Genomic DNA, 18561 nt, shown 5'->3' on the forward strand with positions numbered 1-18561 from the left:
AGACTTTAACAGAATTGTAGATCACACCCGCGGGTGAGATATCACCATGGTAAAGCCCAAAACCCCACACGCACTTGGATCCCAAAAATCAACATAAACCCTCCCTTCCTCTACACTCTTCCCTCAAAAGACCAAATCGATCCTTCTTCCCTCAACCACCACCATGAGAAGGGCTTCCACTCTCGCCTCCATCCCCGTCCTCTCCCGATCCATCGCCACCCTCCACGGCGGCTCAGCCTCCGCAGGCCACCGCCTTCTCCGTGCAGCTCTCTTCAGCACCGCCGGAAGCTCCGGTTCTCACGCTCGCCGTCCCTGGTCCGAGTCATTTTCCGGTCGAAAGCTGGCTCTCGGCTTCGCCGGAACTCTGGCCTCGGTGGCTGTAGCCACGTCGCTCGCTCAGGAAGTCTATGCCAAAGAGCCGCCTCCGGCTGAGCTCATGCCCAAGGGGGTTGTGCTCTACCAGTACGAAGCTTGCCCTTTCTGTAACAAAGTTAAAGGTAAAAATGACCTATTTCTCCTCTGCTTAAGGCTCTGTAAATTTTAGCTATGAATGTTTTAGCGGATCAAATTAATGAAAACAATACTGTATGATTAATTAATCTCTCAAATCATGATCTGTCCGTTCGTGTTGTAATATTTTGCTTTAATTTGGCTGATAATAATTCTGCTATGGTGTTGTTTTAGCATTCTTGGACTACTATGATATACCATACAAAATTGTGGAGGTTAACCCACTCAGCAAGAAAGAGATCAAGTTTTCGGAGTACAAGAAGGTTCCAATATTGATGGTGGATGGGGAACAACTAGTTGATTCATCAGGTTGCTGTTCTTAGATTGTTTACTTTTTCACGGTTTGATTTCAACTTGTAATAGTACATTTTTTTATTGGTTGAGTTTTTAGTTTCTCGTTGGTTGATGTAGTTTGACATGCTTCAGTTAAATTTAATCATTCATCTCTTTGCAGATATAATTGATAACTTGACTGCGAAGATTCTTCCCGACAGAGTAGGGGAGAGAGTAGAAGTTTCTACTGCGAATGAGGATGATGAAGAGAAAAAGTGGCGCAAGTATGCTATCTTTTCTTTCTCTTGCTGATTGTGCTCATGTTCAGGTTTCCGTAAAGTATATACAGTTCTCCACTGAGGCCAAACTCTTCATACTTGAGATAATTTTAATACACCCTTCCAATTAGCAAAACCTATGCATAGTCATGTTATTAAGTTTTTCAAGCTGTCCAAACAATTTGAAGTTTAGTGCTCTTCTCTCGTGGTGTGGGATTCTTTACATTCATGATCGTGTATTACTTGGTAGTAAGCTCTACTGTAAATAACTAAATATTGATATTTCAGTGTGCTTTCTTTTGTTGTTTAGGTGGGTTGATAATCACCTGGTGCATATGTTATCACCAAACATATACCGAAATACATCTGAGGCCCTTGAGTCCTTTGACTATATCACAAGCAATGGTAAATACATCCCATGCTGCATGTTGCAGCACTCGTGGCAACTTTCATTATTTTCTTTTTGTATCTACTAAAACATATGCTTTTCTCCTTATTCTGTTGTTCCAGTTTGAAGTTTGAATTTGGTGATTCTTAATATTCTAATGTAGTTCTTTTGTAAATGCAGGTAATTTCAGTTACACAGAAAAAATTACAGTGAAGTATGCTGGTGCTGCAGCTATGTACTTCGTGTCTAAGAAACTGAAGAAGAAATATAACATTACTGATGAACGAGCATCCCTGTATGAAGCAGCAGAAACATGGGTTGATGCTCTAGATGGTCGGGAATTCCTTGGTATGTGCTCTAACTTGTGGCCTATGCATGTTATGCTCCATAGAGATTGCATGAGATCAGGAATGCATTCATTAGGTGGCACATATAGACAAACAGATAGATAATTTTGCTTTGGCCAAGAACAGTAAAAAGCAATGGAGTAATAGTATGTGATGCAAATTTTGATATGGAAGTATACTCCGCCTCATGAAGAATGAAGTTGTAAAATTATTTCCTTTATTTGTCAAGATATCTCTTTTATCCAGTTTAGATTAGAAGGCATATGTTAGTCAATTTGAATAATAGTTGTGCAATTAGAACACTGTCATTAGAATTAGTTGTTTCGAACAAAGTTGTAACAATGTCTGATAACGTTTGCATTTTGGTTTGCCTTGATAAGATTCCTATTCTTGTCCTGGAGACAATGTTCACTTTGATTTGTTTGTTGTGTCAGGGGGGTCAAAACCTAATTTGGCTGATCTATCTGTTTTTGGGGTGTTAAGACCTATCCGTTATTTGAGATCTGGTAAAGATATGGTTGAGCACACGCGCATAGGAGAATGGTACTCGAGAATGGAGCGTGCTGTAGGAGAGCCTGCAAGGATTAAGGACTAGATGGGAAAAATCCTCTGAAGTCAGTAGCTGGATTCTGTACTTCATTTTTTTGAGTTTGCCGTTTCCGTGGCCAAACTAAATCAAACACAAAGAACAAACATTCTCCTGGAGCTCGGTTCTAAATTGACCGGGATATATGCAAATATTTTGCCGCCATTCAATTAGTTTGATAACCGAAAGTGTTTATTATCTCACTATATATGATTGTTCTCAGCAGTGTAGGCAATAAAGATCGATCCACAATGTGTTGTATACTTTGTTCAGATCTAATTATATTGTTGACAACTTTACTCTGTCGATACAATTGGTTTAGAGAATGAAGCTTAGCTTTCCTCTTTTAGTGTTAATGCACAATTCAAGGTATGGCAACACAATCTAGGTTCTAAATTCGTTGCATCTTTTGAAGAAGCAGAGCTCTAAAGGTTTTGCCCCAACTGAAGATGTGCATAAATTCAAATTCAAAAATATTATTCTAGATATGCACAAGCAATGGGAGCCTCTCCAGATCGACCTCTACACTATTACACATTAGATATGCATAATCTAACATCAGAAGTATCTAGTATGTTAAAAAAATGGCCCCTCCTTGTCTTCGTGTGCACGTCAATCTTGAAGGGCCAAACTGAAATTCACACAAACTATAGGGGCGAAAGTGTAGAGAAACCAAGAACCCTGAGGACCTACCTGCTATATCACATTCCCACGGCCCTCGCTACTCATAACACCACGAAGCGTCTACGCCTAGGTCACGCTGCTGCGCTTCGTTATCCTCTTCACTACTTCACAGTCCACACACAAAGCCCAAAACCCTCAAGAAGAGTAAAAATTATCATCGGAAAATATTGCGCCGACGAGACTCATGGGGAGCTCTCAGGCCGCCGCCAGTCTATGTGTTCTGGTGGGCTTGGGCTTGGCCGGAATTCTTCTAATCACTCGGAAGCTCAAGCAGGTCATCCGTGAAGACTTCGGCGCCTTCGTCGATAAGCTTCAGCTCCTTCCTCCGCCGCAGCCTGCTCCTCCCAAAGCTCCTCACCCCCTCACCGGCCTCACCTTCGCCGTCTCCGACGTGTACGCCTTCGCTCTCTTATCTCTGTGCCACTCTCTCTTTGTGCTTTTGTTTTTTTGTTTTTTACTGATCTAAAACCCTAAGTGAGTATTGAAGAGTGTAGAAAGGTGCTCTGGCTTTAGATAAAAGCAGATAGTATTTCGAAATTTAGTGCTGCTTTAGTTAAAGGACTTTTTAAATGGAATCCAAAAGCTTAGAATTGTTTTTTTATTGCTAACTGATTTCTGTTAATCGAAATTGACACTGAATTCAAGCTGTGTTGTGAGCTTGGAATTGTTTCCTTATTGCTCATTGTTTTAGGTTAATCGAAGCCGAGACTGAAATGATATGTGTTATGACTTATGAACAGATTTTCTGTCCATTGAATGTGTGTTTGTTCTAGTTTTTGAGAATTTTATGCTGTCCTGGAAATGAAGAAAGTTGTAATGTGGTTGACAGGTTTGATATCGAGGGCCATGTAACTGGATTTGGTCATCCTGATTGGGTGAGAACACATGACAAAGCTTCTCGGACAGCTCCTGTGGTTTCAACTCTTGTCGAAGGAGGCGCCACATGCATTGGAAAAACTATTGTGGACGAACTGGCGTATAGGTACGTTATATTGAGCACACATCGGTGTTTGGGACCTATGATTATAATAAATAAGGCGGTGTTGATTCAAAACTGAGTGTTTGATTATAAATTGGTTTGGTGTGCAAAAGAATGTACACTTTTACACCGGTTTGTGCAAGCCTCCCTCTTGTGTTCATTGATACAAATGCAATTGTGCTAGATATCAGTGCACAGCAGACACATTCATTGACCTTTCAATGTATCTATATTTCTGTTTAGATAAATTAATGTAAATTCCTTTTGGCATGTCTATTTCAGCATTTCTGGAGAAAATGAGCATTATTGTACACCTACCAATCCTGCAGCTCCATCAAAAACACCAGGTGGATCGTCTAGTGGAGCTGCTGTGGCTGTGGCAGCTAATCTGGCTGACTTTTCCCTGGGTGGGCTTCATCTTTTTCATTCTCTCAGCGTGTTGTTCATCCACTTTTCATCTCCCCATGATTTGTTATTTTTCATTGAACATAAAGAAACACTGAAGATTTATGAAGAAGGGCTTGCGGGGGTTTGTATTAATTGTTTGGTTGAAATCAAATGGCTTTGTTCTTTGTTGGATTTGGTTTTCTTTTCAGATAATTGAAGTTCTCTTATCTTTGAACTGCAATATGTTGAATAGCATTTGCATGCCTGGAAGTTATCTTTTCTTTGATTGTGCAGCTAATAACGTTGTTTGAAACATGTGGTTTTTACCATATGCCCTTCTGGATATATAGCCAAGCACATCTTTGTTTAAATAATAAATCACATACATAATTAGGGAGGTAAATTTATCTTTAAGTTGTTTAACAGTAGATGCATGATCTGTTTTTTAACCTGCGTCCTGTTTAACTACAATTTAAGGTGTGTTGTGAGTTTGTGACCTTTCATACAGGTGCTGAACTGGTGTAGGTAAATACAATTGTTTGATGGTTTGATTGGAACAGCCTACTCTTACATTGTGGTGCAGGTATTGACACTGTTGGTGGTGTTAGAGTACCTGCGGCCTTTTGTGGCATTATGGGATTCCGACCTTCACATGGGGCTGTTTCTCACACTGGAATTATACCTGTTTCTACAAGTCTTGATACCGTTGGTATGTACAAGTTTTTGGGTACATCTTAAAGAATATATGATAGTGCGACTATATGTACGTTGTAATCAAACGATACCTGTAATGTTATGTTCTCCGGTTCTACTGTTATCAAGGATATAAAATTGTCTAGAATTTTGAAATTTAGCATTTTGTTCGCACACTTGTGTATCATCTATAATGGCCATGCACGTAGTTCTTCTTAAGGTGTTGATGATGGTACATGTATTTCAGTTATAGTTATATAGTTATATCAATATTTTGACTAAACTTAGTTCAGGGCATTACATGGAAGAAACTGTGGACTAAATGATAAGACAGTTCTGGATTGTTGGACCAGTGAATCGAGTCTCATTGAATTGCAGTTTGTAGACAATTATTTATTATATAATAGTAGACGGTGGGGTCCCTTGATGTTTTCATTGTGCTGACATCTCAAAGCACTTTTGCAGGATGGTTTGCGAAGGATCCTAAGGTTCTGGGTAGAGTTGGTCATGTGTTGCTGCAACTTCCTTATGCATATTCACGTAGTCCAAGACAGTTTGTGTTAGCTGATGATTGCCTAGAACAAGTAAAGATTCCTACAAATAGGATTACTCAAGTAGTTGTCAAATCAACTGAGAAGCATTATGGAAGTAAGTTTTTTCCCCTTCGTTTAGAGACCTGCTCTAAGCTTTATTGTTGCGATTTTGTGGAATTCTTATATATAGATTGTGACTGCAAATAATCATCTATTGCTGTTTTTGGAAATGATCTCATAATTTCTCAAATATGCTTGTTCAGGACAAGTATTGAAGCATGAAAATCTTGATGACTATTTCAATCTAAAAGTTCCAAGCTTGAGAAAGTTTCATAATGAGAAGACAAATGGTGCTGTAAAGGTTTCATCAATAAAACTTCTTGCCAGTGTTGCACAGTTTCTTCAAAGGTGAGGTTACTTGGCCATTAGTAAATCTTATTTTTGATCTGGAAGGAGGTAGGTGAAACTCTTGAACTAAGGGAGAGTTTATCATTTGATGATATAGTAATTTTATAGAAACAGATCTTTGGAAAAATGTGGGAAATGGGTCTGGAAAATATTGGCTTAATGAACATGCATTGTTAGTGACCAATGATTGAGTTTAAAAAATTTCCATTTACATAACTCGAATCCTCTCTGCTGAAGATATGGAAACCTAGTATTATTTGAATTGCACAATCTTAGATAATGACATATTCAATGCTGCTTGGGGTATAATTTGATTGGTTGTTGTACATTTTTATTGTTTGTTCATAAGAAGGCTGTTCCTCACTTGTTTTTGTTTGTATTCGATTGTCTTATTGTTTTATGGTTCCTTTAAACAGGCATGAATTCAAACATAATCATGATGAATGGATTGATTCGGTGAAGCCTATCTTGGATTCTGCTACTTCAGCTCAAATATGCGGACCACCAGAGTCATCAGATATGGAGGTTGAGATCTGCAAGTCCGTTAAAAATGAATTGCATGCAGCTGTCAACTCTCTATTGAAGGTATTATTATCTGTTAGCTAATCAATGGTTTTCTTCAGAATGTTGCGTAGTATTTAATTATTTATACATGAGTGGAACCTCATCAATCTATCTCAAAGTTAGAAAGCGATATTATATATTGGCTTCATGGCTGACTTGTCTGTCAAGTACTCTTTTAATTGGATCAAATCATTGTGGCTGTACTCAAATTAACATATTGAGATTGATTGCCAGTTTAATGGTATTGTATGCTGCTTGTGTTACTACTGCTTTTACATCTGTTTAGTGAGCTTTTCTGTGAATGGGCTCATTTCATGCTTAATATATTCTGTAGGATGACGGGATTCTCGTGATTCCAACTGTGGCAGATCCTCCGTCAAAACTTGGTGGGAAGCCTCTCCTATCCGAGGACTTCCGTAGTCGTGCTTTTGGTCTATTGAGTATTGCAAGCCTATCAGGTTGCTGTCAGGTGTAAAATCTTCTTCCCTCCCTTCTTCTCCCTTTTCCTTTCCCACTCTCTCCGCTCATTGATGTGTAGTTTCTCTTAACAACCTTTATTACTTTTATCTCCAGGTCACAATACCACTTGGACTTCATAACAAGAATCCTGTTTCAGTTTCTTTTATAGCCAAGCATGGGAGTGATCGCTTTTTACTAGATACACTGCAGACAATGTACACATCTTTACAGGACCAGGCTGATCTTGTTACAAACACCAAATTATCAAAAAGTGCACTCACCAGAGAGCAGTCGGCTGAAATTTCCAAGGAGAAGGTAGATCATCATTATTGTGAGTTGTGCTTTTCACTGTGTTGCTCGCTTTGTCGTATCATTTTATATAAATGGCCTCAGAATATTAAATCAATGTTTTCTCAACTTGAGAACTAGATTGGGGTGCATGTGACTTGAATTTTGCAAGCATTTTACCATTCCTTTGTTGATTAACTGTTAAGTTTGTGGGCCATTGGCTTTGCATTTCGTTTTAAGTATTAACCATTAATATTATATGATGCCAGTTCTGTATATTCTTATCCTAAATAACCTCTTATCTTCTCTTTACAACATACTCAGGGAAACAACGCATACAAAGCCAAAGATTATCATAAGGCTATTGAGTTTTATTCAGAAGCCATAAAACTTTGTGGCAATAATTCAACATATTACAGTAACAGGGCACAGGCATATCTTGAAATTGGAAGGTAATGCATAATCTTTGGCTTTTAGTTACTCAATTTATATCTTAGTGTAGTCTTATGATTCTTTTTCCCTGGCCAGTTACCATCAAGCTGAGACAGATTGTAGTCAGGCTATCAACCTCAACAAAAAGGTAAATTTCTTTTCTCCAAAGAACATCTTAGTACTTAGATCAGGCCTCATGAATAATTTGTTGTATGACTTTATAGAATGTGACATTTTTTCATTCAGTATTTTTGTCTTTGCTCTTGCTGAGTTTACTTTTATGGTTGTTCAGAATGTGAAGGCTTACTTTCGAAGAGGCTCTGCAAGGGAAGTGCTTGGCTACTATAAGGAGGCAATTGAAGGTCAGATTGACTTCTTCATTAATTATGTTCCATACTCGGAATGCTGTTTATTTCCAACATAATGGGGGATTTTTGAGCTGGATACTGTTCTTGGAGTACAACATTTCTCATCAGCTGTATTTCCCTGCAGACTTTAAATATGCACATGTTCTTGAACCAACAAACAAAAGAGCAGCAGCTGCTGCTGAAAGATTGAGGAAGTTATTTGTTCCATAGGCGATCAAGTCGATCCTCAATTTTTGGAATGCACAAGAAACAGTTACTAGATACGGTCAAAGTTCACCTCTCTTGCTAAAGACCCATCTATACAGCTGACGGCACTTCGGATGAGAAGAAATGCTTTTAGGAGAGGGGTCTGCATGATTGTTTGATCTGACGAGTTTTTTGAGCGGTAGATTACTATTATTTATTACTGTCACAGTTATGTAACTAGTCAATTTTGTTACTCTAAATATTCTATGTTGTAGGAATTCTGAGCTTGAGCTTTAAAGCATTTGATCATGGTTGGGCATTGTCATTATGACATCACTTATCCAACTTAAATCTCTTCTTTTCTAGCTAAATTTTTTGAATGTCATAATATGGCTCGCTCAAAGCCTCAAAAGCATACGCGGAAAGATGATTGCCCAGATATTACTGATGTGAAAATTGAATGCAATGCTTACAAATCTGGAATTTTGTCCTTGGCCCAATTATGGAAACAGAATTAGAAGAAGAATTGATGGTCTATGAGTTAGATCCCCAACATAGTGAGGGTTGCAGGAAGTAAGAACCTTTGCATATGCCAACTCCCAAAGCAACAACCTACTGTGCTGATCATAATGATCCTTTGCCAAACCCCAAAACAAGATAAGATGACTGATGACTGATGTGGTATTAGAGTATAGACCATGACATGATTTTCAGGCAATTAAAAAAATTGAGAAACAAAAAAGAACTGCATACTCCACATTTTTAAAAATATATATGATAACTTCTAATGCATTCTATTAACAAGTCTGCGAATTCAGGACATTACATTGTATGACTACATGCAACCGAGCATGAAAGCAAAACCTCAGTCAAAATCAAACAGATTTAGTTGTTCTTCTGTATAGTCTGGGACTGAAGTTGTTAAGCTCAGTGGCTGCCGATGCCTTTTTGCTCCTGTTATTCTCCCATGATTATCAGGAATCTTAACAGTGTTTGCTGAACCACTAATACATCGGCTGATGCTTGATGAAGTGCCCTCTTCAGCCATTCTGAGCTCTTCAGCTATCCCTGTGACTTGTTCGGTATCCATAATGTCCTCTCTAACCAACATCTTAGTGATTCCATTGGGCATAGCCTTTTCCACCATTGAAGATTTCATCTCTACAGCAGCAAATTGACTTCCAGAGTGCGCATGACCAGAGAAAATAATTTCTGGTGCCGTGTGCCCAGTTGCATTATGCTTCTCGGTATTTTCACTCCCAATCAACTCCGAATTTTGTCTTAGATAATTCATGATTCGCTGTGTACTTCCCTGTGCTGGGAGGATCGTTTCTTGTGGTGGCCTTAACATTTTACTAACTTCTGCTGCAAAGAACAGAGAATACAAACTATTAACTTTTACTGAGAAACATAAGCATTCATGTTACAATGTCATCTCTCGCACCCACAAGCAACATTAAGAATCAGAGGCAGCTTTTCTGTGTAATACAAGCAGATTTAATGTAAGAATAATATAAGGTTTCCCTTACCACTTATGGGAGCAGGAGTGTTAACTGATGAAATGGGAAAATCTTCTGTGGCAAGACTTCCACTGTCCTTGGAAATGACCTGAAAAGTAAACTCCAATTGAAATAATAAGAAAACACACGCAGAAATGTGGTATGTAATTGAGAACTTGATCAGGAATATTGATTGCCAGAAGCCCTCTAACTCTGCATCTAAGTCTTTCCTTCATCAACCACATCCATCCAAGTAACTATAATCATTAAATAGCAACATCCTAAAAGCTCAAACGAAGTGATAAGGAAACTGCATGGCCAGACTCTATAATCACTAACTCTACAGTACTCTAATAAATGATAAATGTCAATACCAAACAGAGCACGCACCTTCACAATATTGTTCAAAGTCACATTAAGATAACACACTGAGCGCGAGGGAGAAAACACAGCAACCTGATAAAAAGCATTCATTAGTCATTCCCATGTTGTTGATTGTGAGATTAGTATCTTAATCACTATTAGCTGAATACAAGTGTTTTTAAGAATACATGAAAGTCTAACTGTAAATGAGACAACCCAACCTTCTGAAGAACCAGAACCGCACCCACAGAAATGCTCTTTCCAAACTCTCCCTCGGAAATTGCTCTGCGGTGGATGGTAGCACCAACCGTACCTGTAGGATCCTGATGCCAAAACTTCAGCCACATTGCCTTCTCTAATATCACAAATTGAAAAATTCGAGAAGCAAATCTCGTCCTTCGTTCACGAAAGCTAAGATCAACAAAAAGAAAAACAAGAGAAAAACCACACAATTATATACACACTCACCTTCAAAGTCAACATGAGATCACCAAGACCATTTGGGGTACAAGATTTGATCATAGCAACAACCTAATCAACCATAAAAACACATACACATCACATGAATCAGTCACTCAATCGGTTTCGCAATTTCAAAGAAAAGCTCAATTCTTTACATTCTAATTTCCCTAATTGTGATTAAGGGTTTTCAATTGTAAAATTTAAGCCCCAAATCGGAGTTCACGAAATTTTCCAAATCGATTACAAAACGATGACGTATTAGTAACTACCTTAGCTACTCTGTGAGTGTCAAGCCCCTTCTTGATGGAGCCCAAAGGTGTCCGAGCGCCGCCGCCGCCGCCAGCTAATTCGAGAGCGCAGAGCCAAGAATCGGCGGTGAAATCGTCATCTTCCTCGTGTCCCTTCTCGATTGCTTTCCTTATGACCTCCTGCGTTTGAATCGGCTCGCCGGAGGAGTTCTGGGAGCGGCGGTGCATCGCGGCCTGGACGGCTCCGGCGGGTCCCGGAATGAGGGCCGGAGATGAAGACGAGTTTGGTTTGGGCTGGGGGTTTAGGGAAGAAGACGAAGCGCGGTGGTTGCAGCGGCGGAGAGAGAAAGAGGGGAGGTGTAAAACGGCGTCGTCTTCGTCGTCGTCGAAGTCGAGTTGTTCTTCCCAGGGTTCCATATGGTACTGCTCCCAATTGGAAGCGCGGGAATGTGAAGGTGTTGGGTTCTGTGGGGTTTGGTTTTTGGCGTGGGCCGGGTTTTGTATTGGAGAAACTGGGCTTCTAGTCTATCGCAGTATTTAGTTTTGGAGTGGGCTGATACAAAACAAAGGCCCACCATCACTTGAGGCAAAACTTTGTTTGTTGATGGAATTAGGATTCTTGTGATGAATTGATGCAATAGGATTCTTGTGAGATTTATACGGATGAGTTTGTAATAACCCTAAATTTCGAACAACATTTGAGTGGATTTGAATTCTTTAAAAATTGTGGAATTTAATTAGAATTGATGTGATGGATTACGACGATAGGAAACGAGTAACGGATACGTTATCGTAACGTTTAATTCGAAAAACGTTACGTTTCCGAACGTTTATATCGACTTTTAATCCGTTGCTCGATTTCGAAAACTTTCTTCACGAAAGTTGTAGAGCTCGTTGATACGAGTTCGTGGATATGTGACGCGTTCGAAACGGACATCGTACGTAAAAGTTATTCACGTCGGAAGTTAGTTTCCGATTTGGAAACTAGTATAAAAAGGAAATTTTTGTAACTAGGGTTCCATAACTGGAAACCCTTTTCTTTTCCGCCGCATTCTCTCTCTCTCTCTCTCTCTCTCTCTCTCTCTCTCTCTCTCTCTCTTCCTCTCTCCTTCTCCTCGATCCCTCTCCCTCTCACTCTCGGCCTCACCACCGATCTCCCTTCACAGGGAGACGTGATCGTCACCACCTAGCTGGGAAGCACCGCGCCGCTCCCCTCTCCAACCCCTGAGCTTGCGGCGCTCAACCTCACCGCCGAGAGCATCACTCTTTCCCCGAGCTCCTTCGCCGACACCATCCTCCTCTTGCCTCCGGAGCCTCCACGATAAGGGTTGAACCCCGATTCGCCTCCACACGGCCTCACCCCCACTCGCATCGACTGCGTCGGCCTCCCTAACGTCATCACCGACGAATCGAAACCTCCATTTGAGCTAGGTATGATTGTTGATTTGATGTGTGTGTGCTTGTATGGTGATTTGGGGGTGATTGGGAGGATTTGGATTCGAATTGGGGAAGAATCGGCAGTGAAGGAGGGTGGGAGATACCGCCGCCTCTAGGCGGCGCGTGAGGGTGCTAGGGGTAGCCTAGGGGTAGTTGGAGGCCGTAGGAAGGAAGAGGGGGAGGAGGGGGAGAGTTTAGGCTCGGCGTGGCATCACACGCGCCTTGGTTGGCGTCGGCGCGTGGGCCCCACGCGCGGCCGGCCGGAGGTGGCGCGTGTGCCACACGCGCCGCCGGGTGAGGCGGTGTGATAAGTTTGGACTGAAGGGGTATTTTGGTAATTTACTGTGTAACGGTAAAAGTAAATGTAAATTTTATTTACTACGGTAAATGTAATTAATTTTTACCTTCGATAAAATGTAATTATAAATTACTTTCAGTAAATGTAAAAAGTAATTTGTAAAAGGGTAATTTAGTAAATTTTATTTACCGAGTTGTATTTACATTTAAATCGTACGTATACGTACAGAAATACGTATTAATATTTATACGTACAGAAATACGTATTAATATTTATACGTACAGAAATACGTATTAATACTTATACGTACAGAAATACGTATTAATATTTATACGTACAGAAATACGTATTAATACTTATACGTACAGAAATACGTATTAATATTTATACGTACAGAAATACGTATTAATTTTTATACGTACAGAATTACTTATATGCTATTTATACGTACAGAAATACGTATAAATCGTATATTTGTACAGTAACCGTGAATAGTAACAGTGAACAGTAATTTCGTAAAACCGAAAGTTTGCTGAACAGTAACCGATTATTACTGTTTTGGCATTTAAAGGTTTACGAAACGATTCTAAAGGCTTGTCTTATCTTTTTAAGGTGATCGCTAAATCGAGGAAAGGGATTATTATCGGAAATTGAGGAATTACGCTCAAGTCAATAAGGTGAGTAAAATCTCACTGAATTACGAATCTACCCTCGTGGTGATTCAACATTTTTGCAAGTGTGTTTATTTAATGAATTATAACATGTATATAACTTAGTGGACTACGTATATACAGTATAATGGTAATAAATACATATATATATATAGTTCATTAAATTACATACTGTTATTAATTCATTAAAAATAGTCATTTCGGTGACAGAAAAATTGTGCATGTGTGATTTTAATGGTATGATCTGATGTGAGATTATTGTACGTAATTTTTCAGGTGTTTATGAAATATGACATGTATAGGATATAGTGGACTATGTATATATTGTATAAATGGTAAATAAATACGAATATATATAGTTTGCTATATAATATACTGTTATGATTTTTATTGTGGATATATCGTGAAAGTTTTAAAACGTACAATATGATGTGTGATTATTGTACGTGATTTTATCACGGAAAATGTGAAATATTGTGATTTGTCTTCGGACGTGATGTGTGGTACAATATGATGTGAGATTATTGTACATGTGAGGCAAGTCGGAACCTAGCCTTTGGCCGGGCGAAAGTTACGATACAGTTAGAGCTCTAGTCTGTCTGCCATAGTACTGCATGAAGGTAACGGGTGGTTATCTGCTCATGGGTACTCAGCTTGTTGTGATGTTGGGTGGCGGGTGGTTACCCAACATCAGCGGTATACTAAGTGAGGGGTAACAGATGTGTACCAGCGCTCATTAGTTACCATTTTGTGAAAGTATTAGAGTAACCAGATGGGTTGCTCGTTTTCTCATGATTTTCATTATACTGTGTTGATGTGGAGTTGTGTCTTTTATGAGACGAGAGTTATTTTAATATTTTACTCATACGAGCTGTAAAGCTTACCGGGTTTGTGTTGCAATCCCGGTGCACCAATTTCAATGGTGTAGGGGATACTTCCGCAGGTGCTGAGTAGTGGTGATTGAGTGACGACTCCGAAGACTCGAAGTCGATCGCATCCAGTCGTGGTGAGGTTCCAGCGTGGATTCTGTGTGTGATTTGGTGTGATTTTATTTGTGAGGTTGTTGTGAGGATTATACAATTCCATTTGTTATATGTTGAATTATCATTTGGGTTTGTAATAATCGGCTTGACTGAGTCATATTTTAAACTCAGATGTGATCCGCTGTTATGCTTTAATGATTTCGATTTATTTGAGATTATTTGGTGTTTAACGACTTTAGAATTTTGAGTTTTTAAGCTCGAAATTTTGGGGTCGTTACAGTTGGTATCAGAGCCTAAGTGCGTATTTGGCGATTATCTATACCATCCGGGAGCGATGATCCGACTGCAGGCGGGCTCCCATCACATGCTCCCCGGTATTGATATGTCGTCGGGTACGCGAGAGTGTTAGGAGCCATACCTCACGGTTTGGTCCTCTAGGGAGTATTGTGATGATACTTCGATGACTCATCTGATTTTGGAATGTCATGTAAATATCTTTGGATCTGTTTTGGTTGAGTTCGAGATTTCTTGAGTATTGACTAAGTATATTGTTTTGAAGGTGATGAACGGTGACAAGGGCCGAGGACAGGGCCGAGGACGGGCGAGAGGCCGAGGTCGAGGTAGGACCACAGGCCGAGTCCGCAACGTGGAGAACCTTTATGAGGAGGCTGCTCCACAGGTAGAGCAGGTAGGCCGAGGTCGAGGTAGGGCCACAGGTCGAGTCCGCAACGTGGAGAACCTCTATGAGGAGGCTGCTCCGCAGGAGGAGCAGGATGAGCCAGCTCCTGCGGTTAGAGATGACGGTCGAGTGTTGAAGCTGATCAAGGATATTAGTGCACTGTCAGCTCCGACCTTTCATGGGGGACTAGATCATATGGTAGCTGACCATTGGATCGAGGGTATGGAGACATATTTTGAGATGATAGAGTGCACAGAGATTGAGAAGAGAAAGATAGCTACATTCTTTCTCAAGGGTGATGCTCTAGATTGGTGGAAGAGCATGAGACAGACTGTGGATGTGTCTACATTCACGTGGGGAGGTTTCACCACCATATTCCGAGAGAAGTATTTTCCAGCCTCAGTACAGGAGGACTTAGAGTTGGAGTTCCTGGCATTGGTACAGGGAGACATGACCATTAGAGAGTATGATGCACGATTCTCGCAGCTGTATCGGTATGTCAGGCCTATGGGTACGACTGCTTTAGCTCAGAAGTATCTACGTGGGCTGAAACAAGAGTACAAGACCATGATATCAGTCCTTTGCCTGACTTCACGGGAGCAGATATTTGAGAGTGCTATGAGTTTGGAGCAAGCAGAGAAGACTCAAGCAGGTGATGTGGGGAACAGAGATGCAAAGGGGAAAGGCAAGGCAATCTATACAGGCAGGGAACACTCAGGGCCGAAGGATAGGTCATGGAAGAGGCCAAGACCCCACTATCAGGCCCCGATAAGGGCACCACCCCTAGCTATCAGGGCAGCACCAGTCAGACCATTAGCAGCAGTGAGGTGTTATGGCTGCAATGAGATGGGACATTACGCCTCAGCATGTCCGAAACCGAAGAGAGGAGGGTGCCACCGGTGCGGGCAGGTGGGGCACATAGCTCGAGATTGTACCCGACCACCTCCGGGTAGACAGGAACGGCCGCAGAGACAGCTACCAGCAGGCCAAGCTAGAGTGTTCGCAGTGGGTCAGCGAGACACAGGAGTGGAAGGTACATTATCACTCTTTGACTACCTTGCTAGAGTACTGTTCGATACGGGAGCATCGCATTCATTCATTGCTAGTTCGGTAGTGGAGATGCTAGGATTGATTCCTACACCTCTTGGGAACGCCTTGTGTGTCACTTCGCCCCTCGGAGTGTCGCTTGAGTTAGAGACAATCTGCAAAGCTTGTCCGATCTTGATTGGAAGTAGAGAGTTCTCTGCTTCGTTGATTGTGATTCCGGATCACACTTACGATGTGATCTTGGGTATTGATTGGTTGAGACCACAGCATGCTGTGATTGATTGTTTTGACATGGTGGTGTCATTTCATAGACCTGGGGAGCCAGTGTTTCGTTATCGTTGCCTCAGGTCAGATAACGCCATGAGATCAGGAGTTTTAGCACACGTGGAGTCGGTGGATCGGAAAGTGACTATCGCAGACATTGTGGTGGTATCTGAGTTCGGTGAAGTGTTCCAAGAGATACCGGGACTACCTCCTCGAAGAGTGGTAGATTTCTGCATTGATGTAGTACCTGGTACGGCACCTGTGTCAAAGGCGCCCTATAGAATGGGACAGAATGAACTTAAGGAGCTGAAGGTACAGATCGATGAGCTATTAGACCAAGGGTTCATTAGACCTAGTGTTTCACCTTGGGGAGCACCTGTTTTGTTCGTGAAGAAGAAAGATGGTTCTCTGCGGTTATGTGTGGACTACAGAGAACTGAACAAGGTGACCATCAAGAATAGGTATCCATTACCTAGGATTGATGACTTGTTCGATCAGCTCAAGGGTGCCACAGTGTTCTCTAAGATTGATTTGAGATCCGGTTATCATCAACTCAGAGTGAAGGAAGAAGATATATCGAAGACAGCCTTCAGGACCCGGTATGGACATTATGAGTTTGTCGTCATGCCATTTGGTCTAACGAATGCACCAGCTGTCTTCATGAGTTTGATGAACCAAGTATTTAGCCTGTACTTGGATGAGTTTGTTGTGGTGTTTGTGGATGACATCCTGATATACTCCAAGACACAAGAAGAATATGTGGTGCATCTGAGAACAGTGTTGCAGACCTTGAAGGAGGCGAGACTGTATGCCAAGCTAGAGAAGTGTGAGTTCTGGAAAGAAGAGGTCAAATTCCTTGGTCATGTTGTCTCAAATGATGGAGTACTAGTGGACCCGACAAAGGTAGAGGCGGTGAAGAATTGGAGTCGTCCAAAGAACCCTACAGAGATACGTAGTTTCCTCGGTTTGGCAGGATACTACAGGAGGTTTATCGAAGGGTTTTCTAGTATTGCATCTTCATTGACCAAGTTGACCAAGAAAGATACTCCATTCGTGTGGACGGATGCATGTGAGGAAGCATTCAGCAAACTAAAGACTAGACTGACCACAGCTCCAGTGTTGACAATTCCTTCTAGTGGTGGTGGTTATGTCATTTACAGTGATGCATCGCTCCAAGGTTTGGGTTGTGTGTTGATGCAGCATGGAGGAGTTGTTGCTTATGGTTCGAGACAGTTGAAGATTCATGAGAAGAATTATCCGACACACGACCTAGAGCTTGCAGCAGTTGTATTTGCCCTGAAGATTTGGAGACATTACTTGTATGGTGAGAAATTTCAACTCTTTTCGGATCATAAGAGTTTGAAGTACTTGTTCTCACAGAAGGAGCTGAATATGAGGCAGAGGAGGTGGATGGAACTCCTCAAGGACTATGACTTCACATTAGAGTACCACCCGGGGAAGGCTAATGTGGTGGCTGATGCTTTGAGCAGGAAGCCGAGAGGCGTGGTAGCTTCACTTATGGTCCAGGAATGGTTCATGCTAGAAGCTGCATCAGAGTTTGATTTGGTACCATCGGGAGGAGAACCGAGGGCCTTTCTTGGTAGTGTCACGGTGCAACCCACATTGATCACGAGGATCATACAGTGTCAGGCGCAGGATAGACTCTCACGAGCTAAGTTGGCGGATCTTGTAGTTGATACGCTTGATGAGTGTCCTTCTGAGTGGAGAGTTGGACCCGATGGAGGGTTGAGGTTTGGGGCAAGATTGTGTGTCCCAGACTGTGATGAGCTTCGGGAGGAGGTTCTTCGTACGGCACATCGTTCACGCTATACTGTCCATCCAGGGAACACCAAGATGTACAAGGACCTATGCAGACAATTCTGGTGGAACGGTATGAAGAAAGATGTAGCAGAGTTTGTATCGAAGTGTCTTACATGTCAGCAAGTGAAAGCAGAACATCAACGACCAGCTGGCATGTTGAAACCACTGACTATTCCTCTTTGGAAGTGGGAGCAGATATCTATGGATTTTGTGACCGGGTTGCCTAGATCGAAGAAGGGTCACGATGCCATATGGGTGATTGTCGATCGATTGACGAAGTCGGCTCATTTTCTCCCAGTGTCGATGAAGTACTCCGTGGACGTGCTTGGGAAACTATATGTGGATGAGGTAGTGAGACTTCATGGTGCTCCAGTCTCTATTGTTTCCGATAGAGATGCACGTTTCACTTCGAAGTTCTGGGGTGGT

The 18561-nt window shown here is 41.4% G+C and overlaps 3 protein-coding genes across 4 annotated transcripts; 2 read left to right on the top strand and 1 right to left on the bottom strand.

Moving 5' to 3' along the window:
* Window positions 1-38: 38 nt before the first annotated feature.
* Window positions 39-2708, top strand: LOC126793837 (uncharacterized). Its single transcript, XM_050520469.1, has 6 exons — window positions 39-497; window positions 685-819; window positions 965-1067; window positions 1372-1466; window positions 1630-1797; window positions 2231-2708. The coding sequence occupies exons 1-6, from the start codon at window positions 164-166 to the stop codon at window positions 2389-2391; spliced, it is 996 nt and encodes a 331-aa protein (XP_050376426.1). The 5' UTR covers window positions 39-163; the 3' UTR covers window positions 2392-2708.
* A 403-nt stretch (window positions 2709-3111) lies between these two features.
* Window positions 3112-8673, top strand: LOC126793836 (translocon at the outer membrane of chloroplasts 64). The gene is made up of 13 exons (XM_050520468.1): window positions 3112-3459; window positions 3896-4048; window positions 4328-4452; window positions 5016-5141; window positions 5591-5773; window positions 5922-6066; window positions 6483-6651; window positions 6965-7099; window positions 7204-7404; window positions 7702-7829; window positions 7906-7957; window positions 8102-8171; window positions 8302-8673. The coding sequence occupies exons 1-13, from the start codon at window positions 3251-3253 to the stop codon at window positions 8385-8387; spliced, it is 1782 nt and encodes a 593-aa protein (XP_050376425.1). The 5' UTR covers window positions 3112-3250; the 3' UTR covers window positions 8388-8673.
* Window positions 8674-9169: 496 nt separating this feature from the next.
* On the bottom strand, window positions 9170-11361 carry LOC126795203 (uncharacterized). Of its 2 annotated transcripts, none has more exons than XM_050522048.1 (6): window positions 10957-11361; window positions 10694-10756; window positions 10447-10548; window positions 10253-10318; window positions 9893-9971; window positions 9170-9725 (listed from the first exon to the last, which is right to left on the bottom strand). In XM_050522048.1, the coding sequence occupies exons 1-6, from the start codon at window positions 11350-11352 to the stop codon at window positions 9229-9231; spliced, it is 1203 nt and encodes a 400-aa protein (XP_050378005.1). In that variant the 5' UTR covers window positions 11353-11361; the 3' UTR covers window positions 9170-9228. The 2 variants fall into 2 exon arrangements, with proteins under 2 accessions (XP_050378005.1, XP_050378004.1); XM_050522047.1 differs by having other exon boundaries at window positions 9170-9728.
* Between the last annotated feature and the right edge of the window lie 7200 nt (window positions 11362-18561).

This window comes from Argentina anserina, chromosome 5, assembly GCF_933775445.1.
Source record: "Argentina anserina chromosome 5, drPotAnse1.1, whole genome shotgun sequence".
Lineage (NCBI taxonomy): Eukaryota > Viridiplantae > Streptophyta > Magnoliopsida > Rosales > Rosaceae > Argentina > Argentina anserina.